Consider the following 27695-nt stretch of genomic DNA (forward strand, 5'->3'; position numbering starts at 1 on the left):
CTCTCTTTCTCTCAGGCAACTAACAGACGTAACAGACTGCGGAAATCAGATAATATTTCTGTAATCTTCATTTACTTTCTGTACGGATTTATTACAATGACATTCCAAAATCATAAATACATGTGCGTTTTTTTTATTAAACTTTTATTTTAATCGGTATATCTAGGGCTATTGATTAAAGAATATGTATGACACTTATTGATGTATGCGCCTTACAACTAATTTTAAATCGTAACGAGTAACATAAATTACATGAAAGAGAAACATTTCACATTGTTTAATTTTTATATGCAATTTATTGTCTGCTGATGCTATTAATAATCACGTAAAATAATACTGCAACATTTTGCAGGTACATTGGCAGCTGAACAAAATAACTTAATATAAGACTAGATATAGTCTCTTACAATGCAAAATATTTTTTCCGTTTACCTTAATCTCCTTTTTTCCTTTTTTTCTCTTTTTCTTTTTTTTTCATTTTTTCTTTCCTTTTTTTTTGAAAATTTGATTAATTCGCAATCAGTAAACGACATGTACGGACGTGTGATGCTTAAACGTATATTAATTATCATTTGTCTCTTGCTTTGACAGAATCTACATAAATTAGATCTAAGGCCATAAATTATGTCAAGGCACTACTCGAAGTTAGAATTTAACCAAATGTGTAATAAACATTTCTGTTACGTGAACAATAAGACCGAGTAAATATTCAAGAATGTTTGAAAAGATATTTTAGATTGTAAATCTAGCTTTGTGTGAATGTGTGTATGTGTGTGTATTAATTAGTGCCATTCATTTAATGGAATTACTGATTAATTTATTTTGTACTCCTTGTACTGTGAGTTATCAATTTAGAATACCAAGAACTAAATTAAATATCGTGCCGTTATCTTGCATCGTACAGTTTATAGAAGAGATTGGTAATGATTATTTTTGTTTTGCTTTTTTTCCCAGTTGACGATAATTTAACTGCATTATTGTTAACGTAACATTTACTACGTATCATATACACGTTCGAAGCGAAGATTATGATCACTTTAGAAATTCGTACAATAGCTAACAATAATCCTACATCTGATGTATGAAACAAAAGATGTACTTTCTGTAAATACTAAAAAACAATATATATAAAGATAAATTACTAACAAGTCATGTAAAGATTTTAGGTTACTACACATGTATCACTGTACACCTTGTAATGTCATTCCACTTTTACTGAAATAAAGAAAGATATCATCTGTCTATTTCTTAAGTGTCTTATGCCATTAATATCAACTAGTAGTACTGGTTCTTAAATAATATAATAATGTATTGAGAAAAGTTATTAGAGGGTATGTGATATGTTTTATTTGTTTAAAATGGAAATGCCATTTCAGTCTTAGATAGATTTCAACATATATATTATCAGGAAATATCGTTATAAATTAACTAGGCATTTTATTAAATAAGTGCGAGTAGACAGAAATGTAACATATTGATAAACTTTCATAAAGCATATCTAGATAAAATAGCGCATCACAAATCTTATTTACGTACTTAAAAACGATATGACGAGAAGTCTTGAAAATCGTAAGAAAATATATATCTTTTTTAAATTCGACGTCTTAATGTTTCAAGTATTAACAAGCAAATATTATTACTAGTATACAATCGCATACAGATGTATTGATACTGAAATACTGTGTTACGCTTACTTACAAGAACATTGATATCTCGATAGATTGAATGGGAAAACGAGTGTATCACGAATATTTCTATGCGATAAAAAAAGAAAAAAGACAATAAAAAAAATTCATCTCTTATATTATACATATATATAAAAGGAAGAAAAAGAAACTTTCGTAACAAGCTCCTTGAAAGATTTTTATGGATTTTACAATATTCTAAGATATATTTACATTTAAAAGAAAAAAAGAGGAACATAAGTGAACGATCAGAATACACACATGTATGTACTGTTAAAAAATAATTACCTTCAAATTTTTATCTTCAGACCTTGCAAACATATTGTAGGGTGATATGTGAAATCATCTATATTATTATTTCAACAATATTACGTATTACGTGTAATTATAACCCATTGTTCATTTTCACTATTTCGGTTAGAAGAATTTTCATTATCGTTTTCGACATTATTCATTAGCGCATTTTCATTGTCGTTTTCGACATTATTCATTAGCGCATTTTCATTATCGTCTTCGACATTATTCATTAGCGCATTTTCATTATCGTCTTCGACATTATTCATTAGCGCATTTTCATTGACATCATTTACATTTCATTATTTTCTAAATCACTATTCTCTTCAGAACTATTATCAAAACCTTCATCGCGTTCCATATTTACGTATCTTGCGTTGTCACCTGTTTATATAAAAATTAATCATTATCTTTATTGACAATTTGTATATACTGATAAAATTACCTGCTGCTCTGTTTGGAAACATCAATTCCCTGTGATTCTGCATGCCTATGTCCACATCAATTGGGTTGGCCATATTTAATATTCTTAGCAACCATATAGGGAAGTCATTCTCTACACCATAAATATCATTCTCGTTTTCAATATCATTTTCCAGTACTTCAATGAAGGGTTGTAAGTCTTCCAGCTCGTTTAATTCTGCAGCAATCATATTATTACCTTCACCATCTCTGTTATTATTTGCAAGATCACCGTTTTCAACTTCGATCTCATCGGGAATTTCGGGTCTTAGAACTTCTGCTATACTTGGAGATTCAGAATCGGATATATGATCTTGCGCTATACTTGATAGAGCGTATTCCGGTGTTATATCCTGAGCGGAAGCGGTATTTGGATATCCGGAATCTATTACTTCCGGAGACCAACTATTTGAAGGTGTTTCCACAGTTTCTGGAGAAGGTTTCAATTCGCGATTCTCTACGTTACATTCATCTTGTTTCTCATTTTTTAATACTGATGTGGATTCAATATCTCTTGTATCTTTGGTATCATTACAAAACATTTCGGTAACAACGCTCCTTAAATCATGATCATTATGTAATTCAGATTTTAAATCAGTCTTTTCATTAATTGAATTTTTCGTCAATTGAATTTTTGTATCACAATTTACTGACTGTATGTTATTGGTATTTATTGCAGGAAGCTCTTTTTCTTCCTTTACTAACTTTCCTGTAGCACAAGGATCTGTAATTTCCCTTTGTAATGTTTCATTACTTTTCGTGCCATTGTTGCTACTTAAAGAATTCGTTTCAGGCAATTCCTCTATTGTTTGTTTATCATCATCTAATGTAGGACAATTTGTTGCTGTATCACTACTATTAAGTGTATCTTTATCAAAGTTCTTTATTAACTCGTTCCCACTTTTTACTTTCATATCATTCTGATACATAGAAGTATCTTGTTTACTATACCTTTCTCCTATTGTATTTGGTTTATTGCCTGACATAGCAGTTATATTTGTATCAATATTGCTTTGTAAAAGTACCTCATTTCTACTATTATTACTACCAGGGCTTGTGAACTGACATTTCTGTGATATATTTAACGAATTAGTATTTTTCTCCTGCTCCTTGTAATCAAGAGATCTTCGTTTTTTACCCACGCTACTTGCTCTAGTTTCTATTTTTGGTGAACTTGTAAACTGTGGTTGATTGTCTGTTACAATATCATTAGCAGAAACTATACTATTGTCTGATTGTAATTGATCTTTTAGATGACAATTATGCTCCGAGACATTACTGCTCTGTTGGATACTTTGCATTTGATTTTGATCGATAGGGTTTGTACTTGCTGCTGTGTTAGTATCATTGTCAGGATCTTTATCTTCTTTACATAATGTATTTGAATAAATATCATTTAAGTGATCATGTACATCGAGATCATATTTTAACGATGATTTCTTGCTTTCTTCATCATTTACATCTGCGTTGGTGTTAGTTGATATATTTTCCTGTTGGAGCGAATTGTTTAACATCCAGTGATCACTCATGCTTTGATTACATATACTATCGTTCGTTAATTGTTGGTCCATCTTAACGGCGTTTAAAAGATATGGCTCAGGCGAAGTAGAGGCCCGTGAAAGAGACATGTAAACTAGATCTAACGTACAATTAAGTTTTTGTGCAGTATCTGATACAGCATCATCTTGTGTGTCCGATGTTATATACAAACTTTTAAGTTTTCTTGTTACGGAAGAATCAGATAATTCTGTTGATTCATTTAAGTACAATGGATCGTTATTGTCAAATGATTTATTGAAATTATCTGTGCCAAGTATCGAATCTATATTTCCTTCGTTGTTAATTTCACTGTATTTATCAGAAATTTCGGCACTTCTTGTCGTTTCAAATTCATTACTAAGTAAAACATCCTTTTCGTCATAAGAATTGTCTTCAAGCGTAGAATTACTGTGTGGCATAACAGGTATAAGGATACTTGATTCTACGTTCCAATCTTCATTGCCCCTTTCTCGTCTGCTGTAATTTATAGGTGATTCGGATTCCATATTCCAGTCATCTTCCTCCGAAGCATACATGTCATTACTCCAAAGAGGCCCACCTCCTACTGTAGTATCAGAATACGTAGTAGGTGGTGGTACTAAGACAACGGGGCCTTCTTCACGCTCTTCAATTGCCCAGCCAGCGTCCCCTAAAATTGTTTCCAATTCATCCATAGAAATTGGAAATGTACGTAACATTTTTAATATTAGTTTTAATGGAACTTCTTCTTCCATATCGTCTTGATACGATAAATGTCTAATGTAGTACGATGCTTCGTCAACGATCTTTTCTTCATCTGAGCGATTATCTATTTGAAACGGGTATTCGAATCTAGCTACAACTTTGAATAAATTTTCAATGCCAGGGCTATACACTTCTTCCTTCTCACCGACGCGATGAAAAACAGCCATTTGAGTACAACATCCTAAATGTTCTGAGCCTTCTGGGCCTTTACAAATCCCATGAAATGTTACTATATAATTGGGGTATCTTAAAACAATATTTTGAGCCCTGTTAACAGAAATTATGTTTATGACATGTATGATTATTTGTTATGTACGGGCTGATACGCCGATGAATCAATCGCCACAATACTTCAGACACTGGACAAATTAATAAAAAAATATCTTGAATAAAAATTGATCACCTTTAAATCGACTACAAATTTCAATACAAGAAATTTCCGAAAGAATCGTTTTTTCGAGAAAAAGTCAAGATCACCTTGACTTCTTTAAATGAATGCCACGTATTTTTATTTTATACTGTCGTAGTTGACGTTAATACGAGTTTATAACGATCATCTAACTATGACCTTAAAATGACACTAAATATTGAAACGATGATTAATCGAGAAGGGCGCTACCGTTAAAAATAATTTTACTTCGATTAAATCGGACGCCTCAAGGAGAAAAATGTTCATTATATGCACATTACAAAAGCATAAATAACGTAACCTTGACTTTTGGTCGAAAAAAGCATTTTTGGAAATTTTGTATACCGTATTTTGTAGCCGGTTGAAAATTGTTCAATTTTTATTGAAAACATTTTCTTATCAGATCATCGGGTAAGGCTCGCAAAGTGTGGTGACTGATTCATAGACCAGCCTGTATATACATATATACCAGCCTGTTTATTTAAAAATAAATTAAAAATTTATAATTAAACAGAAAATCAAAATCATTACCAATCTTGAAATTGTTGCCTGGTCCATTCAAATTTATGATCAGGATGTCGAAATCCAGAAAAGTTTGGGAATAATGTATTAAACTCTGCATTTGGAGTTGTTATCACTACCAATACTGGTTTGATATACCCAAAAATATTGAAAGGGAAATTTATTAAAGTATCTGGATACAAATGCTCGATCCTAAAGCGTTAAAATATGAGTTATATTTTATGAAATATTATACGAGTTTCTTATCGCTTGAAAAGTAAAATTAAAAACAATCGATCACGATATATAGCAACCTACAATTCTATGCAGATTACAGCATCTGTGTTTTCTAGCCTCTTGTCATTTTGAGAAACACAACCTTCGCTTATCTCAATCACAAAAGGTGCAGTTCTTCTATGTAAATATTCAGATACTAAGGGAGCACCTCTATTTTTATAAATTTCTAAAAGCGGTCTATTAATATCCACGCATAATATTTCTTGTATGCCACTTGTATTTTTTAGGTGTGTTAAAAAACCAAGTTCTGCACATCCAAAGTCAACGATCTAAACAAAGAAAGAGATTAGTCATTTTATTACCTGTTAAAAATTTGTTAAATCCATGTTTGCAAATATCAAACATGCAATACGAAATAAAAGGTATTATATCATATATGAAATTGCGCGTAAGATTTATAAGTATATTTCTAGCAATAAAGAAAAATCCACGTGTAAAGTTATTGCGAAGATATGAAAGCGGAATACCTTGCGTATTTTTCCTCGATATCTCTCACTACTAAGTACATCGGCGACAGCAGCATATCTCTGGATGTACGCCGGCGGGAAAAATTTGATATTTTCTTCAAAACTCTGAGGTGTCTCAGGATTTATCATTGTACAATCACTTTCAGAACTGTTGCGTTCTGGCTCCATGTTAACCGTATTATTATCCATTGTTTTTTGTCTTTTGCTTCGATAATTCTGATATACAAACTTGCCAAAGAAATAGATCACATGGAAGAGCACAATAATCATGTCACTAACAAAGATCAAATGATTTTGATCGCTATAAAATTTTATTAATGCATCCCGGTTAACTTTCCGTTATGCGTAATACCAGCCATATTATTTTGTTTTGAAGGTGGTTACCAAATTGAATCTGATTGGTAGAACGATTCAAAACGCGCCAATACTAAAATAGCGCCACAGACGAGGTACAAGATAGATGTAACATGCAATGCTTTTTCGTGTCTCACGTTTTGGAGGTCACTCGACCCCCTTGCCATTTTCGTATCACATGCGATATTATCGACTTAACACGGTATAGTAATAGATAGCAGACTTAGGTCTATCTTATATTTAGTCAATGGCACACACCGGTTTAAATTAAGACAAGACATTCCATGAAATTTGTAGGTTTAAGTCTTTACGAAATTATAACTAAAATATAGAACAGGATCGATCGTAATAGATCGTATAGTTGCAAAGGAAGTATAAAACGTTATGCTTTTACAATATTTCAGAAAATATTACTTCATTGATATCGAGAAAATCAAGAAAAACTTAATCCACGACTTTAGTAATTCTAAAGAAATCATTAGATCTTTGTATAGGTAGGATGTATGAAAGCCTTAGATCTGTGAAAGATAGATAACGATTCTAAACAAATCGTTAGAGCTAAACGAATATATGCGACATTGTAACTGAAACAAGATCATATTTCAAAAGTTATATCGTTTAATTCCATGGTTTCCCATCATGCTTGAAATTGAAAGGGTACAATGACACACGCAACAAGTTTTTGTATTATAATTTATTTGCGATTTAATATAATAATTAAAATAATAATGCGGTAATTATTAATATCGGTAGCAGTTTACTAATTTTCTAAGAAAGCGATGGTATACACGATACATCGTTTACATAAATTAGAATGACAGTCGACTTTCTTTATAAACCATTTGCGATATCTGTATCAGTTTTGTAGCATCTATATTGTTCACGCGTATATTGGAACATCTGCAAATACGATACCACAGATTCATCAGTGTCAGTTTGCTCAGATTATTCCGACTTTTTTCTTTTCTCATTCCCACTTCGTCATTAGTAAAGTAGACTCAATTACAGTTTCATATAGTATTTCGTTTATATATATTTATATATTTATATGCGATTTATTTATAAGTATATGTATTTATAAGCGCGCAAATATATTATGCACGAGATCTGTCGATGGCTGTTATGCAGCCTACAGGAACATAAAACTTGATTCTCTATCGTTAAAATTTATTGTTCTTATTAACGCGGCTATCTACATGATAATCATTTGCAGAATTCCGAGGAGTTTTAACCTTAAGCTATTACATATTATAATATATTTCATCTCATCTTATTTACAAAAGAACTGTCTGTAGATTCCTCTCTAATAGAATATGTTTTGCGTTTTTTTTTTTTTTTTTTTCAAAATTGGGGATTGTCGATAGTTTTCTTGTACCCTTATCCCGTTCGAGAACGCGCCGGTTAAATATAAATTCGCCTCGAACGGAACGCGAAATAGAAAACGTTTCTATGTATTTTTTAACATTACACAGGTACCCGCAAGAATAGTTTTCTCATTTGAATAAAATGAGACAGAAAGGTTAGACGACGGCCGCACATACATGGTCGATAAATAAATAAAGTGTCGAGTTCGTGTCGTTGGTACGGCGTAAAGAACGATCGAAAAATATTATGCTACAGTGTAACTCGTGTCTTACGAACATTTTTTAATCGCATCGAAAAGACATTCGTAAATCTCGAAAAATAATTCGTGCTGCATTAGATTCAGTAAATGCATCACATATACATATATAGATATTGATTATCTTCCGTCGATTAAATCAGATAATCTCGAAGATTATCTAAAGAAATTCACTAGCCAGACTGATCGAAACAATCGCGGTAATAGAATATAGTGGTCGAGTTAAAATATTTTCATCGATACTTTAAGTACCGTGATTTTTTAAAGCATTTATCGTTCAGTATACACATATTTCATATAGTATTACCTCTCGATAATAATTTTTGATATTTACGAGTACGGTAAGCGCGTTAACTCGAATCGCGTCTCTTTTCGCTACGGTGCACAGTGTCGGTTGTTTCGATTAGCCTGGCGATAGAATCGATGAGCAAGTTCGCCCTACGAAATCTTAATAGAAAAGTAGATAGAGTGGCACATTTGTCGATACCGAATATAATGTAGGATGTTCGTCGAACGACATAAGAAAGAAGATATCGTATCTCGTAAGATGCTCGAGAATATCGTACAAGTTTCGCGTATGACGCGTTCAAAGCTTTTATCCCGTTTGTTCTTTTTGCGTATAGGCGAAGATATACAGTCAGATAAGGGAGTATGACGCGACAGAGCCATATATATAGCGTGTGATCGGCGTTTAAGCAATTTTTATAGATAAAAAATCGAGCTCAGGTCCGTTGGACAATGCGATCGCGCGTATGCTCTTCTCTTTTCGAAGAAGATCAAACGTCGCGTCAGTTGATCGATATAGCACGGTGGTCGTAATTGACGATTTGGCGAACGCGTGGAAAGGAAGTAAGGAAGCTACGACTCGGTTATATCGGGCGCGCGTTTAGTTTCGCTCGCGGTGAGAAAGGCAATTTCGATTTACGATGCAGATCGTACGCCAGAGAATTTGGCAACGCGAGCTTACCACGGTACAAGTTACGTTTACGCGATTAGCAAATATTCTCGATTATCTTGTCTCGTTCTCCTCCATTAGCGTTACTCCTCTTACCGTTCCGCGATCGCGACGACGATAATTATCACTAGATAACGTGGTTGCATTATCATAAAATCATTATATATATCACAAATGTTAAAATTGTCCACGCGCAACGTATTCCGCGGTGCGTAAAGTTTCTAATTAATTCTCGAGACACTACGGTAAATATCACATGGAGCGATGAGAATTTTAATTAAATATACAACGGCGATCGATCGCGTCGACGTCCACCACATCGTTGACGCTCGAGGTTGCCGCGCGCACGACGACGAACGATCGATCGATCTCGATCGCCGTTTTCAACAATTTGTATAATATACTTTCAGAAAGTAGAGATTCAGGCGTAAGATTGATCCAACGATATAGCGATTTTGTTCCCTTTCTCCACCCAATTTCTCAATCGTCCCCTTAGTTCTTCCAGGCTTTTCGACTTCGCCTTGTTTATCCTCTTGTACTTCACGTCTTTTGGCTTCGTCACTGATCGGTGATTGCTCATTACCCTGTTGTACGTGACCTGGAAAAACACGAGATTCAGAATTGCGACCGGCTTACGAGAAAGAATCGAGAGTACGATGGACGCGGTTGCACGAACGTTTGATTTCAAAGGATTCCGAAAATACCGCGAATATAGTAAAAATGTAAGAAGATAGGACGGATAAACGAGTCGAAGAGGATGAAAAGTCGGAAAGAGGATTCTCAAAGGGAGAAGAAAATTCTCGTACACGTATGTTCCCAGACGTTGCTCGAACGCGAATCGACGAAACAAGTTCGATAGTGGCGCGTATAGCGCGTATGCAAATAGACTAACGAAAAGGTGGAAAGAAGAAACGGTGGATACGAAAGACGGTTGCGACTAAGTGGATATTCGGAGAAAAAGATATTCTTACCTGCGCCTGCTGACTTTCGTCCCTTGGTCTCTCGTTGGGCGGGGAGTCTGCCTCTTGAGCGAGTCTCTCGAAGCTGCCGTACAAATCCTGAAGTCTGCCCTTTCCGTTTCCCAAGTTCTTTGCCCGTCTCTCCTCGCATTCCGAGTTTTCCGTCGATTCGGACGGGTCCTGATTGTTTTCGCTGTCTCCGTCCTCCTCCACCGAGTAAACGGTCTCCAAGATCTCCGGTCTCCTCAGGAAACCGTTGCATCGTCGCATCGACGAGTACTTGCTCGACGGTTCGACCGCGTCCGAAACCGATCGGATCACCGTCACGTCGGTGATGTTCGAGCGAAACCTGCGAAGGATATTTTACATTTACTTGACTTAACTTATTAACTTTCCAACGTACCGTTCCTAACGTGTGCGGATATTTCGCGTCTATCGAACCGTGAGAACGGTTTCGTTTTTTAAGTAAATTTAATCATCGCGTAGAAGCAAAGGATTCTCTGTCTTTAGCTTCGCTGGTAAATAACAAACGGCCGTAACGATAGTTTTAAAGGCGCGGAGAGAAAATTCGCGTGTGTTTCGGTCGAACGAAGCGTACGCGTACCTCGGTGGCGCTAGGTCGTCCGCCGCCTCCTCGAGAACAACGGCGCTGTCGCTGTCTCCGAGACTGTCCAATCTATCCAGAGCGTCGCAAGGTGGCGAATCTCTCGTCCCGGTACTTCTTTCCGCCAGTCTGCTTTGCAATTGACGAATCACCCTCTGTTGTCTGAGAATAATGGACTCTCGTTGCGCCAGACTAGCCTCGATCTCCTTCTGTTTTCGACAAAGCCTCGATTCGAACAGCAACAGCTGCGAGGACAATGTCCGTAGCTGCTCTGCCTTCTCCCTTGTCAGCCGTGCCACGAGGTCCTCCTGAAATAATTATATCAGCCGTTGAGTGACTTTGGCGAATTCATGTAACGTACGCGCGAGCCACCGCTGCGCAGTTTCGAGACCGTGGTAAACGTACCACTTCTGCGTGGCTTTATCGACGTTGAATTAATCAGCAATTTGTATTAGTCGAGAGAGCTTCGGCTCGCTCTTCTCCGCTAGTAATCAACCAACGATTAATCACGTTAGCTCATTATCGATAATTAAGGAATAAGAATCGCTTGATTAACGACCCTTTTTCTTTTTTTCTCCACAGTCTTCCGGCAGTGCGTTAAAAGAAAAGAAACTGACCGACCGTAAAGAAAAAGATTCGCGAGAAAACCGTTGCGAATCGATAATGATAAAATTTGCATGCATCGAGTTCGTCGTCGTCGTAATTAGTCCAACGATCGTATCCTACGGGGAAAGGAAGCGTCGCGGCTACGCGCAACTGTGTCAGTCGCAAGGCATCTCCGATTTGCCTATTAATGTGGTATTAATTAGGAGATCCCGAGGGTTTGCCCCGACCGCATTACCAATTACCGCATTATGCCAATGCACGGTATTATCGAGTTTGTTTCTCTTTCGCTTTTCGATTAACCGTGTGCATGCTAAATACAAGGAACGTTTTCCACGAGATATATGTAACATTGTACGTATACGGTCGGGGCCTGGTTTCCGTACGACGACAACAACGATTTGGGACAAAAGTTTTACGTTTACGTTTCAAACTTAGATCGCGAACGGTCGGTATTTAATGTCAAGAAACTGAAACAATCCCTCCCTGTCTTCTTCTTCTTCCTACGTAAAGATCTTCGTCCATTAAAGCAACCTCTTCGTTACATCTCATTTTCCATCGCGGTGTACGAGGTGCTTCAGGGAACAAATTTTCCAACAGAGTTTGCTGTTCGCTCGAGCGCTAACTTTTACACTTTGCCGATGTCACGACGTCGTCCGACAACCGTCTTGAATTATAAACGTTCAACGCCGCTGTCAATTTTCAAGTAACTCGAGCGAGGTCCGACGCTGTCACCGCGCCAGGAACCTCGTTTTCGACGTTGCGAACTGTCTGTGAATCATCGATCGTCCTCGCTGCCTTCGACGGTCTCTGTCTTCGTTCGATCAAAGTTCGTAGCCGCCACGACAATGTTCGAGTATTAACCTCGCGGCAAAAGCGATCGCGAATTCTTCGCTGAACCGATCTTGGCGCGCGACAGGTCCACGTAGAAAATAGGGGAAGCCGGTAAAAGTACGTAACGCGAAACATTCGAAACGCAGGGTCCTCGAGAATTTTTCTGTCGCGTCGGCTTGAATGTACGGGACGATCCGGCAAACCTGTTCTTCGCGAAGCTTGGCGTTCCTGAAATGCGAAACGCGTCCGGTGCTTTGCGCGGACCATAGACCCGACCACCTTCCTCGTTCTTTTTTTTCTACGAAAACAGGACGAGTCCGTTACTCTCGGCATTGTTTCGCGTAAATGGTAGAGTGCCATGGAATGGCCCACGCGACGAGTATCGTAGGTTCTTCGACGGCGCACGTCATCGATTTACGAGTCTATCGTTGCGCTTCTCGCACTCGTTGAAAAAGGAACGCGAAATTGTCCTTTCGATTTCGATCGGACAACGGGCTCCCAGCGGAGTTTCTCGTTTTCTTTTCTATATGACGCGCGCGATGATCTCTCCAACTCCTTATTTTTATTATTTAATTTGTGCTTTACGATATGTCCAGCTGGACATTGGGTAAATTTTTCTACCTTTGTTGCTAAATATTGACACGTGGATGGCTACCCCCGGCGGAGTTTCTCGTTTTCTTTTCGATATGACGCGCGCGATGATCTCTCCAACTCCTTATTTTTATTATTTAATTTGTGCTTTACGATATGTCCAGCTGGACATTCGGTAAATTTTTCTACCTTTGTTGCCAAATATTGACACGCGGGTGGCTACCCCCAGCGGGATACCATCTTCGAGTTTGTCTATTTTATTTCTTTAACGAGGTCGGTGGGATTTTCTCTTCGATCTTCTTTTTATGAGAGTTTTGCTCGATTCAGCAGCCGGATAGTTTGGCTGTGTCGCCGTTCTTTTCCTGTATTTTTTTGCGTACCTGCCGATTTCTTCTTTGACCGTTGGTATTTTTAAGTCTGCGTATATCCTCGTTTTTGTGACATACCATGGGTCGTTGACTGTCGTTCCGAGTATCTTCGATTGTAGCTTAGACAGCTCGTAGATTGTAGTTTATTTGCGTGGCTCGTTGCTGCTACCCCCCATAGTGGTATTCCGTACGTCCAAATTGGTTTTATTATCGTTTTTTAGTTTATTTTCCATTCTGAGTTTAGAGTTTCGACTGGTTCGCCAGTACATCTGTCTTCTTTTTATCCGTATTTTGTCTATGATTGATCTGGCACGTTGCTTCCATGTAAATCGTCTGTCTAAGTAGAGTCCTAGGTATTTAGCTTGGGGCCCGGTGTGTCGTTCACACCGGTTCCCGGACCCCTCTCGATCGCAGCTTGGACGGTCATCGTGGAGGTTTTAGTCGGTTGGAGTCCGGCACTACCACGCCGCTTTTCCCCAGAAGCGACCTGGTGTCCGTGCGGATTTCCTCCGCGTTAATAATAAAAAAAAGGTATTTAACTTGGCTGCAACTTACGAGAAATAAAGCGCGACCAGCAAACCGATCTCTGCCGTTTTTCTTGTTTCTCCTCTCGCGCATAGAGTTTGACACGCGTGCGGAGAGACGGTCCGTGGGACGACGATTGAGAAATGTACGGGAGCGTGAAGGGACACGAAGGGTAAACTAAAAGCGGCGCGAAGACCGGCCATAGGCAAAATAACGCTATGCAGGAACACCGTGCGGCGTGCAACGCTGAACGAGAAATTTCCTCGGTGCCGTGACGTGGTCACGTGTGTCGCACGCGAAGAGGTCGTTGCGCCTAATAACAGATCATTATGTCGTAATTAAACGCTTCTTCCACCGTTTGTTACGACGTCGTATCTCGCGCACGTGACGGTCGCGTGCTCGCTGTCCGTTTCTTTACGAATTATCGACGCCACGAGAAGCCTGCGATCGAACGACCGCTCGCATTTCACGAGTTTCCTTCGACGTAGATCAACGTCCTCGTATAAATTGAAAGAACCGCACGAAGATGGCTACGATGCGACGAAAACGACCCAGCCGTTTAAATGTAAAATCGATCGAACTTTTATAAATTCAACGGTTCCGTTTCCAAGACACCGACGCGATTAACAGCGACGCACGACTACGTAAAAAACAAACGATTTACTACCAGAAATACGCTTATGCCGCGACAGGACGGTACAAATAATCGTAAATTCCTGGGATTTTCTCCACTTTTCAATTTACGAGGTTGACAGCTTTTGCGCGACTCGCCTAAAGAAGTTCTCCTCCGTAGATTTTCTTCTTTCGTGTACATATATATATACGAATGCATGTATTTCGAAGGAACTTCAAAAACCAACGTCGACAGAGGATTCTTGGCGCCACGCAACATTCAGAATTTAAGGGAACGAGACAAGGAACGGGCCAGTTTCTGCAACGAGGGCTAGAGTTCTCGCGTCGCATTAATATCGAAGAAACGACGTCTTGGCAGGTGGAACAGGACGAGTGACAGTAGCAATTTACTATACATCTACTCCACCTGTCCTAAGCGTCTTTCCGACATGGTCGCAAACATTTAACAATCTTTCCCTCGACTAAGCGTCGTTGTAAGGCTGCAGTTCGCACGGAAATCGCCATCGATCGTTTTCCTCCAGACTTTCCACGAGATTATTCTACTCGCATCGGTCGCTCTAACTCGTATCTATGAGCGTCGATCTGATTAACTTCTGTCCTTTCTGTTTTCGCATAAAGGGAGGTCGTGTGGCGGTCGATGAATTAGTTGGCGGAAACGAACGTAGGCGCGTTCGCTCGTTAATGCACCGGTTGTTTGTATTCGCCAGCGGCGTGTCTCTCCCTTTCGTCTTCGTTTCAATTCGGTTTCGCCAGTTGATTTCGACCGAATGGAATTTCGTCGGTCTCGCTACATTAACTTTAATTCTCGCGACAATTTCTGTTAGAATTTTATCTCGAAATTAAGATTAATAATCTGTGGAAGACACGATGTTTGTGTTTGTTGAGGTAGTTACCACTTCTAAGAAAACTCTACATCTGCTCTTTTTAGTTTTCTCAAACATCGAAGCCATCGACAGCGTGTAGACGAAAGACTGCGACGAAGACAGACCATAAACAGTAGACGGGCGACGTTGGCTTCGGGGTTTTCAGTTATCGGGTAACACAGCTAGCGTGCGGATCTGGACCAGCTCAAATCGTATTTTTACTTATAATTACACTTCTATTTAAATATATTTTCTGCCTTACAATTTATCCACGAGATTTCTCCGTTTACACGTCGAATAACCTCGACAATGTTGAAATAATATTATGTGATATTTATTAAACAAAAATTACAGGAAATATAAGCGAGTGTTGTGTGGAATGTTGACAGTCGGCTAGTCATTCTCAGACTGACTGACTTAGCGACCCATGGCCCCTGAAGAGATTTTGAACCCCACTCTCTATGCGGTAACGAGCGTGACCTGTGTAGATGCTGTGTGGCGGCACGTGCCACGGAACCTTCCAGCAGCTTCGCGATACAAAGCGCTACGCCGTCGAGGCGCGACACCGACGTGCCCAATGTTCCATCCATATTCTTACGCTTCTTCGGCCGAATTCTCGGAAGAGCATGCACGCGCCAGCCGCCGCGGTACATCCAACGAACGCACGCTAGATATCGCTGGGCAACGAAGGGAAGAATCCGTTCGATCGATCACCTGGTCTGTATGCGATTAATATCGTTGTGTATTCCAACAATTTCTTATTCCCCGTCGTGTATGGAACCACGCGTCCGACGTGGGAACGGAATTTTAAAGCGACCAGGAGATGCGCTCGGTCCAATGACAAGTGTATTCGTAATTAATCCGATCGTATTAGAGGCAGGAAAGTGATCAATGATCGAATCAGCCGAACGTAAAGAAATCGTCGAGAGATAAAAGCGATAATGGATGAAAGTGTGACGGACGAGAAACGATAATCCCGCGTGAACGATAAATTAAAGTTTTCTGCACAGCGTTACTCGAGAAACGACTGTTTGAGAGGAACTCTCATTCAGTTTCATCTCTTCTCAAAATTCTCGATAATTAGCGAGAGGTTCAACGATAAAAAGGAATCGCGAAAGTCAAAGAGTAACTTCCGCCGCGTCTTTCTTTCGATAGACGTACAACGATCGTGTGGGAAATTAGCTTGTTCAGCGGATTCTTCGTATCTAAAGAGGAGATCGATCGACGTCTCGTTCTAGCATTTGCGAGATACCTCTGCGAAAATGCTTTCGCGTTTCCTACTTTTTTCCCGGCAGTTTCTATCGCTCGCGCCAAGACCGAGACTTTTGCCATGCCGTACGTAATCCGTGCTTCCTGGGGTTGGGGAGATCGTTGTCGATCATTTGCCGCGCAGATCTCCGCAGAATTTCGAGGGAGGATTTTTTTTCGCGAATGCACCGCCACGAACACGTAGATTGTCCGTGATCACGCAAGGTCCGAAGGGAAATAGTCGAACGTCACGAAACGTCTGGCTTGTCCCGGAAGCGGGCTCGGGTTCCTCTTCAAAGTTTTACCGGATAATAGCTTTGATCAACGAGCACGGACAAGGTTCCGAGGTAGAAGCACACACGATGTATTTTCTCCCCCCCCCCTCCTCCTTGGCTTCGTTTTTACCTGCAATTTCAGGGTCCTTCGCCAGGCGAGCATTTGATGCGCCTGTGCTCTTTGCCTCGCTCGAAGCGCAGCTATTACCGACTTTGCCTCTTCCAGCGATGTCACTTCCATCTCGTTGCCATCCTTGGACAAATCGCCTGGCCTTGCCTCGGTGATCGCTGCCAACGGACAGCTGTCCATCGACGTCTCGTCGAAACTGAAATCAGAAATCGAACGATCGTTTTTATTTCCCGTTCTGTTCGCACGATTGCTCGCGTCTCGATCTCGCTGACTTATCGTTGGTTCTATCTGGATAGCGAGCTGGAACCTCGACGAATGGTAAAACGTGGATCGTTGGAAGCGACGCGAATGCCTACTCGTCGCGTGATCGATCGATCGAGGAAGGAAACGTGGAAATGCACGGCTAGGGAACCGTCTTTGAGATCTCCTATTTATCAGGTCGGTAATGGATCTCGTAGACGGTGGAGCAAGATCGTCGGAAAGTGTACGGTGTCGTCGAAACTGCGAATCGATGCGAGGTAAATATTTAAGCGACCACGCGGAGCGTGTTCCTCGATCCGATCGGGATTAGCCGAGCTACGTGGAAACGAGGATTTCTCGAGCGTGGAGCCAGCCGAGTCCTTTGAAAACCGAGTCTCGATTCGAATAAACGAGAACGATGCTATCCTATCGTTCGACGGTGAATCGATCGACCGACGAGACTCGTTTTTATCCGCTCGTCCCGTGAGTTCCGTTCGGTCATGCAGCTCGCGGTGAAATTTAATAAGAACCGCAAGGACTCGCCGCGATCGCGCAGCACACCGAACGCATTGAATATCAGAAAAAATTCGAGAGAGCATCTGCGAAACTTCCGTGGCTCTCGCGACCACCGAGAACCTGCGAGCTTCGTTCCGTAGTTTTGTCGCGTATCCGTAAATCGTCCGTAAATTCGCTTCCTTCCACTCTCCTTACCACGTTTTCGCTCTCGCGATTTACGCGAAATCTCTTTTCCTCGGGAATAATTAATTCTTCGTGAAAGAAACTGGGCCATTTAAAGTTTTAAATTGGAAAATTTGAAAAAGCAGGCGGCTTGCGAAAGACACGGGCACACGGATTCACGACCGTAAGAATTTATACCGGGTTTCGAAAGATGCGATTCGAACGACTCCGTTGATAAAATTTCGCTTACCGGCGCGCAAACTTTGTTTCCGTTTATTAACTCGCAACGGAGCTCTCGAATTTTCCGACAAGTTAATAACTCCGCTCGTATTTTATTCGATAAAAACAATTCGTTGTTTGTCCGAGGTTACGACGAATCTATGGCTTTTAATCGCATCGAGTACCGCCTTCTCGAAACACGGAAAACGAATTACGCGATTTTATTCTATATTCGCAGCGGAATATTCGTGATTTTTTTGACGCGCCGTCGGAAATTCCGCGCGATGCGATTGGACCGCGTGAAATTCACCGTTGCGAGAGCGAAAAATCCAACATAATATCTCTGGCGTAAATTCAAATGAAACGTATCAAATATTATACGGGGAACTGCGTTCGTGCAAGGCTGCAGTCGCGCTCTACGGTTTATTCGGCTATTCGTATTCGAGATTTGTACTCGTAAAAGTATGCAACGATTTCGAGCAGCGAACATAATCGATACACAGACCGCACGAAATCCAGCAAGCGGGATAACGGAGTAACGTTTCATTTACAATTTTAGGTATCATTTGCATAACACAGCCTCGATGTATTTATGGAAAATGTTGCTTTTCCTGCACGCGAGTCCCGACCATTCGCTAATTAAGTTGAAATAAATTATGCATGAGTCACCGACCGAGTCACCCGACACGGTTCACGCTTCCTTCTTTCTGTCGATCGATTCCTCCAGCTTCGTCCGTCTACGTACTTGCTTACTCGCCACTGTATTTCGCACGACATAGACGGGTGTCGCGAACCAAGAAAAACACGCACCGACTCGTGCCACTTCCCGCTCCGTTGAGCGCTCTACTTATTCACCAGACAACCCCTCGTCGTTTGTACTTTATTCGACCGTTGAATATTCATAACGTTAATATCGCTAAATTCTCAGTTGTTTCTCGCCGGTCGATTCGTTCCGCGCGTTCTTCAAACATGCGACGGTTAAAAATATTTCCTAGCGAAAGATCGCTTACGAATATCTCATTTCCTAGGTGCCTTTGAGCCCCTCGGACGAGTGACGTTGCACGAGCTACGTAATTGTACGTAGATACAGTGTCTGTTAGCTGACGCGAGTGCCTAAGAGGCAATTAACGTACTTGGACAGCCACGAACAAATCCGTGGAATTTGCAAGACGCGTATAGTTTAGTAGAGTGCGAGATCTTGATACAACTCCGATGCATCGTTAACGCGCCGTTGACAGCTGATTTATTTAAGACCACACAGGGTTTACGCTTCATTGACAGAATTTGCAGCATCCTCGAGGTCGTATGCCCGCGTCTTGCTAACAGCGCAATTTTTGTTCGCCTGCAAGCGCACGAGTAACGCAGCTGGTTGGACACGGTTCTCCATTAACCACGAACGATCGCGGCAGCGTGACAAACAAAACCGTCTCTCAGCTTGCCACATGTCCGTTCGCTGCAACTTCCGGCGAAACTATCCCCTGGTTCGTATTATATAGTCGCGTGTATCGCGCGAATTTCCCTTCCCTGTCGGTTTACGAGCCCTGCAGGCCTTCATTTACGACTTCTGCAAATCGGTCTCAATTATCGCCGACAATGCGAACAGAGGGCTCGGTTCTCGCGTTTCTGTTTCGGCCATGGAAAGGGGTGGCGTACGCTACGTCGAACGAAGAACCCTCCCGTTCGTTTGACTCGCACGCACCTGCGAAACAGACTATCGCGATCTAGAGAGACCGACCAACCCACTCGTCTTTCGTCGTGAATTGTGCGCCAGGTGGTGCGAAACGGAGGTCCGGTTAATCTACGCGCAGCTCCAGCCGTTTTCAGCTGCGATCTCGATAACCGTAACGACCGGCGTCGTATCGCGACCCTGTCTTTCTCTTTCCTCGACCTTTCGTTCCACCTAGGCTCCCTTTTTTTCTTTCGTCTATTTCTCGTTTTTACTTGGTCCTTTGGCGTAAAACGAAAGGACCAGGCGTTTTAAAGAACTCCATCGTTAGGCACGCTGTTAACGAACTGGACGAAGCATGGTTTTAAGCGAAGTCTCTGTGGCGGATCGGTACCAACAAGACGCCGACAGGTCGAGGCATCAAACGCGGTCGTAACACCTTGCGGGCGATCCGGGTACCAACCGCCAACACCAGAGTGCTACTACGACGACAACGAGTCTGTCTGTCTCGTTAGCGGTCGAATATACGGTGTCACGATACAAATACCGCACCTAGCGAGACTCCCTTTACGTCTAAGGCAGGGACTACCGGGCATAGCCTTGCTGACGAGTCCACCGGTAGTCCCGGGACGAAACGCGAACTCTATTTTCACCTGGCAGCAACTACACCTCTTACATCTCTTTGACCGTCCGTGTACACCTACCTCTCGAAACGATCGCAAAAACGTTTCGAATAGAAAGGATGCCGCTTGCCTGTGGCCTTTTCGAAGGTAACCGGAGTGTCGATCGATCGAGGCGTTTAGGCAACGAGTTAGAAGAAAGACCGACAAAAGACTACTAACCGTGCACCCCCGATACACGGCGAATCGAACGAATACCTCGATACACGATCTTCGATTTCACCGAGATAGAACGGTTCGTGGGCAGACGTGATTCATCGCTGGACATCGATCGATAACGTTGGTCGACGGTGAACCGTGGTCAAGAGAAAATACGTCAAAATGACAGGCGGCGGGTACGAGGATCGGGCGTGTTTGTCTACGTGTCTGAAAGTGTTTCGTTCGATAGATCTCTACCACCTCGATCTGGCTAAAGTAATAGACGTTTTAATTCGAGCAGCAAAATTCAATGTAATCGGATTATCTGCTTGCAATTGGTACGAGCGGAGTAACCGATCGCGAGGTATCCGGAAAAAGTGGTAGATTAATTTCGCGAAACCTCGTTGCAAGAAGCTAATATACGTCAAAAACAAACGAAACGTTGAAAAGGAACGAAGGAAAAGAAGGATAGGTAGAGGAAGGTAAAAGAGACTAGGGATAAAAGCTTTTTGAACGACGGCGCTTCCGCTGTCGATGAATCAGGAACTCTTATAGATTCAGGGGCGGGAGCAACGACGGGCGGAAATTATATTTCGCCCTAGTCAGTCAAAAATTATAATATACGTGGTTGTCGGCTCTGTCCGAAGGATAAAGAACGGGATAGGAAATGCAATTTCTCAGGGGGCCGAACGATCGCCTCTGCATAGCCTGAAAATAATCACTCGCCGCTCCAATAAATTACATCATAGAGGTTGTTCAACCGTCACGACCTGCGTTACACGGCTAATACACAGGTACCGTCTCTATTAAAAGTAATACGTACGTTTTGCGAAGCAGCTCGGACATAAACGAACCAAACGGTGGAAACCATCTCCTCGAGTTTCTTCGAGGTCTTTGAACTTTCGACGTCCATCTGTGCAGCAGACGCGATACGTAGAATTAAATGTAAATTACCAACGAAAGATACGCCTTCAAGTGGAATTGCACGTGGGTCAAAGGATATTCCGCGAGCGAACGTAGAAAGTTTACGAACGCAGTTTGATCGACGATCCTCGCGATTTACGATCGTCTCGGCACTTCGCGAACCATCTCGATCGGCAAACCGAGCTTATCGCGCGATTAAAATTAATCTACGACGACGACAACGACGAGGATAACCGAGGAAAGCGAGCACGCAGCAGCGTGCCGTGAAAATAAGTAGCTGCTCCACCTTCTGCCTTTGCGTAATTTTTCCTCGAAACGAGTGACTACGCGTCCTCGTGGCGCCGATGCCGACCACGCGTTCTAACGACCTTATTTATCATTCGCACGAGAGTTTTTAATCGCAGGACGCGCGCTGCGGCTCGCGGAGGTCGTTTCGCGCGGATCGTAGGATTTCAAAAATCGCGGAAGAAATCTCATCTGGCATCGAACTACGGCGTTTTAAACTACGAGTCGACCCATCTACGAATTTCCGACGATTTAATTGGAAAAGTAATTTGGGATATGGACGCGCGTTACACGCTGAATAAGATGGATCGATCGTTGGGATATAAGCTACGGAACAGATTGCGTACGTGTAACACTTGGACGAAACGTTTCGCCGACATCGCAGCTGGCTCGATCGAGGCCAAACCGGAGATTTGGTTCTACGACCAAGACGCAAACCATAACTTTTAACTACCTCGACGAATCGGTGATTCGAACGGGGATGTAACCGGACGGCACTCGAGGCCGTTGCCGCACCGCAAGATTAAAAGTTGGCTGGTTCGGAAAAATTGCACCAACAGACGTAACCGAAATATCGATTAGCCTGATAAACGTCGGAGGATTCGAGTTCCGAGAATGCCACGGCGTTATGCGAGAGAAGAGGTCATTCTCGAATGTGTTTTTTTACAACCGGTAATTTCCAAACGGTATTACCGATCGCGACGACCACGCTGCTACGCGACCCGTACCAACACTCGCCGTTCATCGTCCAACGAATTACATCGAGATGACCGCATGCATCTCTCGCCAATTTTGCATAATTTCCACCTCGTGCCGGAAACGCTCGCCTCGTCGTACGCTGCTCTTACGAATGCTCGTAAAAAGCCGAGTACGTGGCCTTTTCTCGGATCGTGTTTATCCTAATTGCGGAGGTCATCGAAGCTCTCCTCGGAAACAAACATTTCCTCCCATCGAACCTGTCCATTCCTCCCTCCGAACGACCTCGTTTTTCCTCCGTCGGACGACGATCTTCGATCATTCGCCGATTCTGCGATCCGATCGACAAGCTGTCGTCTATTCTCGTCCCTTTCCTTTATTTTCAAAGAGTTGGCTTCGGGCCACGCGATAATAGAACGTCGCGTGTACGCGACGACCCTTTCGCTTTTCTCTTCTTCGCGCGTTTACTCGACTGCTCGGCCATTCGGCAACTACGACGGGATAATGCGAGGCGAACGTGTTTGCCGAATACCGAGATTCATGTTTCACCAGCCATTAAGCGATACGTTCGTATTAACGGTAGCATGGCTGTCGTTAACGCGAACAAGAAACGGCTAGTTTAGAAGATGACGTTAATTTGCAACGTCGTTTGGATTTTCGATCGAACGACGCCAGATCTAATAGCATTCCACCGCGGCACCGAATCACCACACCGGAGAAAACGTTTGTCGGAGGAACTGCGCGAAAAGTTGCTCGTCCCGTGTAGCCGATCGACGACGTCGGCCAATTCTCACCCACGTTGTCCATAAAACTCGTTCATCGCCAATTACTTACGACTACGAATAAATTACTTCGCAGACGTGAATTCCTAATTATCGTAAACGTAAGAACGGAAATGTCCGTGTATCTCGATATACGACGTAGTATCGGTAATTTTTCGAACAAAGAGCTGCGCGTTCCCGTAGACTGAGCGCTTGAGAGACGAACGAGCGTGGTCCGATAAGTTGGCGAATCAATTTGCCGAATTAAACGGCGCGCAACGCGAACGATATTGTTATGGATTAGCAAAGGTATTCGGCGCATGGTCGAACACAGGCAACGACAAAGACAGTTTTACCGTAATTGCCGCAGGAATGGAAACGAACATGCGGCTGTACCGAGCGATCCTCCCGTTCCCGGATCCCCGCAGTATAAAAGTATCAATCATTGGCAGGAAAATTTCGCAATTATTCCCTCTGGCCGGTCGTATTAATTATAATTTCATTATCGACGACGATTGCCGCCGAACGGCCAGCGTAATAACGAGTATCGACGACGAAATTAGTTTTATGTTCCACGGAGAAGAGCGATGAAATTTAGGAAATTCTATTTTGCTCGTTCGACCTCGACGATCAATCCCAAGTTCCCGATACACCTCTCGCGATGACTCCTCCACTGCCGGAACAAGTATTTCGAGCACGATCTATCAATTACCTCTCGCGTCTGGGAACGCACGGAATCGATAACGCTCGATGATCGGCGCGTGTATGAGAAAATCTGGCACGCCGAATTTTCATCGATTTCCAGATCCCATTAAATTAACGGCTCTCGACGTATATAGCGGCGAATAAATAACGACTGGAAGCTGCGTTCTATTAAAACGAATCGCAGATCGTCGAACAATTGGAGGAGAATTGTCACGCAACATCTGGCGGAGCGGAAAATTTACGGACGACCGCGATATCGTAAAGCATATAAAGGCGAAGCTGAAAGAAAAAACGGATGTAAGTTAAAATCGCTCGTCGAAGAAAGTTGGATCGCGTGGCATTTTCGCCAGATTCGTTGCGGATGATGTATATTCGAAGAGTTCTTCTCGACAGTGTGGCGACTGAAGGCGGTACTCGCAGTTTCCCTTGCCATTTCTTCTCCTTTATAGCCGCTCTTAAAGCACCACCGGAAAATATTTGCCTTGCTTATTCCACTTTCTTTTCCTCTTTGACAACCTGTTCTCGTCATCGCCCATTCGAGGATTCTCGGGTTATGTCCTCGCCATCTGCCACTTTGGCTTGGTGCCTCTAATTCCATCAGACTGCCGGTTTCCCTCGTTAATCGCGCGTCTTTCGCTCATCCTACGAAACGCAAATATGCCGCTTTTCTTCGATCGTTACGAGCCACGATTCTCGGAGAAAACGCGCGTTTCCTTTCTCATCTCTGAGACCGAAATTTTTGATAAGAGGAAAAACCCCGAGGTTTTTCGAGCTTCGCGAATAATTTACTAGACGCGGATTCTCGAACGGAGAGGAAGATTCGAGAGGGTAGACTCTAAACGGTAAACATCGCGAGTCGGTGGCCCTAACGGAACTATGCTCGTTCGGACGAGTCTTTTCCTCGACTTTGTGACTCTCGCGTGGTTACCTCGCGTCACAAATCTTATTAACGACAAAGACTTTAGTTCGCAATGTCCTTTGTTCCGAGAGGCAAAGTCCGAAATTAATACGCCCGATGAAATTAAGCCAAAGTCGGCAGGTCATCGAAGACTATAGCGGACAAGGTAAAAGCTTCGAGAATCTAGCGCTAAACCACGTTGGAAACTGTTATTTGGGCATTTTCACGAATCCGAGAACCTGTAGCGGCGACGGAAGCTCGCTAAATACTTTCGCTAGCAGCGTTTTTTTTTCCGAGGACGATGAGAGAGGATAGCGCGGGAAAGGTCAGGAAGATCGACGACGGCTGTGGCGGCGGTTGATGTAAAACGCGAGGCTGAAGGCGGAGCGCGGAAACGTACGTCCTCTCGTACAGGATTTCGCAATTAGCCTGCCTAACGGGCTCGTGAAACGCGCGCGGATAAAGGGTGCGAAAGAGGTGAAACAAGAGCTGACCGCGAGAAACTCGTTGTCGTCTCGTTACGTTAATCTCGACGCGGACTTCGTTCCCCTATAGAGTAGCACACGCGTTGACAAATCGATAGAGAAGCGAAAAGAGGATTACCTTTGGTCGTGGTCTCGTCGGCATCGCGATGTGGCGACATCCGGAGCAGAAACGATGCATCCTGCGCGAACGAAAAAGGAGAATGACGCGTCGCCTGTGTTCCGCGACAGAGAGCGAATTTCGTCTCCTTTTCGTTGGTCTCGGCGCGATGAAAAGCCGGACAACTCGATCGTAGGTGGAGCGGAACGCGAGAGAGCTGGTATTTCGTGGTGACCGCGATTCCAATGGACCTTCTTTTCTTCTTGGACGAGGAAAGAACGGGCAACTCCCGAAAGGAAGATGAAACAGCGAAGAATGAAAATACAAAGGATAAAAAAAAAACGATCGAATTGTTTCGACGAAGGTGAGGTAGAAGAAACGAACGAGAAAGAGAGTATCGCGCGAAAAAGCAGGCAGAGTAGCAAGGTGGCAGGTGGTTGATGCAATCGCGGTGGGGGGACGAAGCGAACGAAAAGAAGACGAGGCGCGTGACCGCGTGTAACGGAAAGAAGAAAGAGAGAGAGAGAGAGAGAGAGAGAGAGAAACAGAGACAGAGCGAGAGATAAGGCGGACGAAAAGTGCGAACGAAACGAAAAAAGCTGCATCGAAGGGCTTTCGTGCCAAAAGTCGTCCGCTTTTACGAGCCTTGATCGATGCGTCTTCGCTGAGAAAAGACGAAAACGAGAAAAGGCGACGCAAAGCGAGTATGGTGCGCTCTAAAGACGGTCGGAGATTCTCGGCTTCGTGCTAAACAGCTGTGTGCTACGGCCGGTTTTTCTCTTTCGTCTGTTTCCTGCTTCTCTTCCGATAATCCCTCGACTTATCGATGTCTATAGCTCTCTGTTCGTCGATCTAGTCAGCGCGGTTACGGCGGCTTCAGTTCCGTTCTATGTCCAAATTCTGATACGGTCTGACCGCTCACCCCTTGCGTCCTGTTTACAAACACTTGGCCCGATTCGCTATCATGCAGACAAACGTGGATCGTGAGATTCTCCCTCGTCTCGTCAAAGGGATACTCATCTGCTCGATGCTGCTACGTTGATCCTCTTCCTCCTTCCAATAATTCCTCTAGGATGACTCGATCCGACGATAGCGCGTCACCGTTCTCGAAGCTCGAGTCGCGCGATCCAACCACTGCAACCAGCGAAGCAAACAGTCCTCGTGGTAGATGGTCGACGAACCGACTGACGGAACTCGCCGCGTTCACCGTGCACCGTCTTTCAAAATCGCGTTCCCGATCTCGTGGCGAGCATCTCGAGGCGAACCACGCAGACGCACGACGGCGAACCTTCATCCGCAGCAACGTCCGTGAGACACAGCGGCAGCAGCGCTGGAAGCAGCGACGACGACGCCGCAAGCCCGATTAACCCACGGCAGGAGGAAGCGGAGAACGCGCATACAGCCGCTGCCGCTGCTGCCACTGCGCCGTGCCGGTTGAAATTCGTCAAACTCGCTGCATACTGTGCGGTTCTGCACATGCTTCTTCGAGTAGGCCACGTGTAGTGGTGGTGCGCGTCGCTCGGCCATCCGACATCCGAGTAGAGTACTCCGGTCGCCGCGATTCCGTGATCGATCGGTTCGATCCATCTTCGACTAGCTTCCGTCGTTATCTTCTTACGAAACTTTGCAACGTCGAACAGCGCCAGATACGCCCTTTTTCCATAGAGTTTAAGGGCGGCTTGTCTCTCTCCGTAGCCGCTTCTTGCCTCGAGATCCATCGAACAACCGTTTTCCTATAACTTTTTATCCGCGATACAGCGTGCTTAAGAAACTGAAGACCGTTTGTGGTACTATTGGGTAAATTCCAGTAATTAGGGAGGGGGTGGAGTTGCTTTCGTGAATTCCAAACTTTGCCAATTTATCGCGATTTTCTCTTCGCTCGCGAAAACTTACTTTCGTCTCTGCTTATAAATAAAGTAAGCGATCTTTGAAAATATCTTATCGACGCGTCGTTCGAATTTGCACGGCAAATTCGTCGAAAACTATTTACGTTAATAACCATCGGGAGGAATAATTCTGCGAAGAAGCTACGTTCTATCGGACAACGTCGCGTTCCGTGGGAAAATTAAACGGAGGCAACGTCACCCCGTGAAACTCGCAGAGTTTCGTACGAGTTTCGCGAATACGATACCACGGAGACCGGCAAACCGTTTCAAAACCAACAAATTATCCGTCAAGTCGCATCGAACGAACCCTTCCAGCTCGCCAACACACTCGCGAGTCGTGTTTCACGGTCGAAAATCGCTGTCGTAGTCAACGATT

At 43.1% G+C, this 27695-nt stretch overlaps 2 protein-coding genes across 9 annotated transcripts in view; both read right to left on the reverse strand.

Annotated features, from left to right (window-relative positions):
• Window positions 1–2087: 2087 nt before the first annotated feature.
• Hen1 (Hen1 methyltransferase) lies at window positions 2088–6783 on the reverse strand. The gene is made up of 5 exons (XM_069112633.1): window positions 6399–6783; window positions 5953–6200; window positions 5665–5847; window positions 2425–4991; window positions 2088–2363 (listed from the first exon to the last, which is right to left on the reverse strand). The coding sequence occupies exons 1-5, from the start codon at window positions 6666–6668 to the stop codon at window positions 2272–2274; spliced, it is 3360 nt and encodes a 1119-aa protein (XP_068968734.1). The 5' UTR covers window positions 6669–6783; the 3' UTR covers window positions 2088–2271.
• A 706-nt stretch (window positions 6784–7489) lies between these two features.
• LOC138180026 (uncharacterized) overlaps window positions 7490–27695 on the reverse strand; it is an 87382-nt gene continuing 67176 nt past the window's right edge. For 5 of the 8 annotated variants that reach the window (XM_069113440.1, XM_069113437.1, XM_069113442.1 and 2 more), the window contains exons 2-5: window positions 16962–17157; window positions 10892–11199; window positions 10300–10636; window positions 7490–9926 (exon numbers count right to left, since the gene is read on the reverse strand). In XM_069113440.1, the coding sequence (XP_068969541.1) occupies window positions 9750–9926; window positions 10300–10636; window positions 10892–11199; window positions 16962–17157 (1018 nt within the window). In that variant the 3' untranslated portion in view covers window positions 7490–9749. Of the gene's footprint in view, window positions 9927–10299; window positions 10637–10891; window positions 11200–16961; window positions 17158–21405; window positions 21444–25454; window positions 26146–27695 lie in introns of those variants that run through there. The other 3 variants (XM_069113439.1, XM_069113436.1, XM_069113441.1) reach the window with 3 other exon arrangements.

The sequence above is a fragment of the Bombus flavifrons genome, chromosome 5, assembly GCF_040668555.2.
Source record: "Bombus flavifrons isolate JBK064 chromosome 5, iyBomFlav1_principal, whole genome shotgun sequence".
NCBI lineage: Eukaryota > Metazoa > Arthropoda > Insecta > Hymenoptera > Apidae > Bombus > Bombus flavifrons.

What these genes read in the sequence shown, in the direction of transcription:
- Hen1 (XM_069112633.1), bottom strand. Translation starts at nt 6,668, where the DNA reads ATGATTATTGTGCTCTTCCATGTGATCTATTTCTTTGGCAAGTTTGTA. An exon ending in GCTGTAATCTGCATAGAATT is followed by an intron (nt 5,848 to 5,952) that starts GTAGGTTGCTAT and finishes TTAACGCTTTAG; the next exon opens with GATCGAGCATTTGTATCCAG. An exon ending in AGGCAACAATTTCAAGATTG is followed by an intron (nt 4,992 to 5,664) that starts GTAATGATTTTG and finishes TTCTGTTAACAG; the next exon opens with GGCTCAAAATATTGTTTTAA.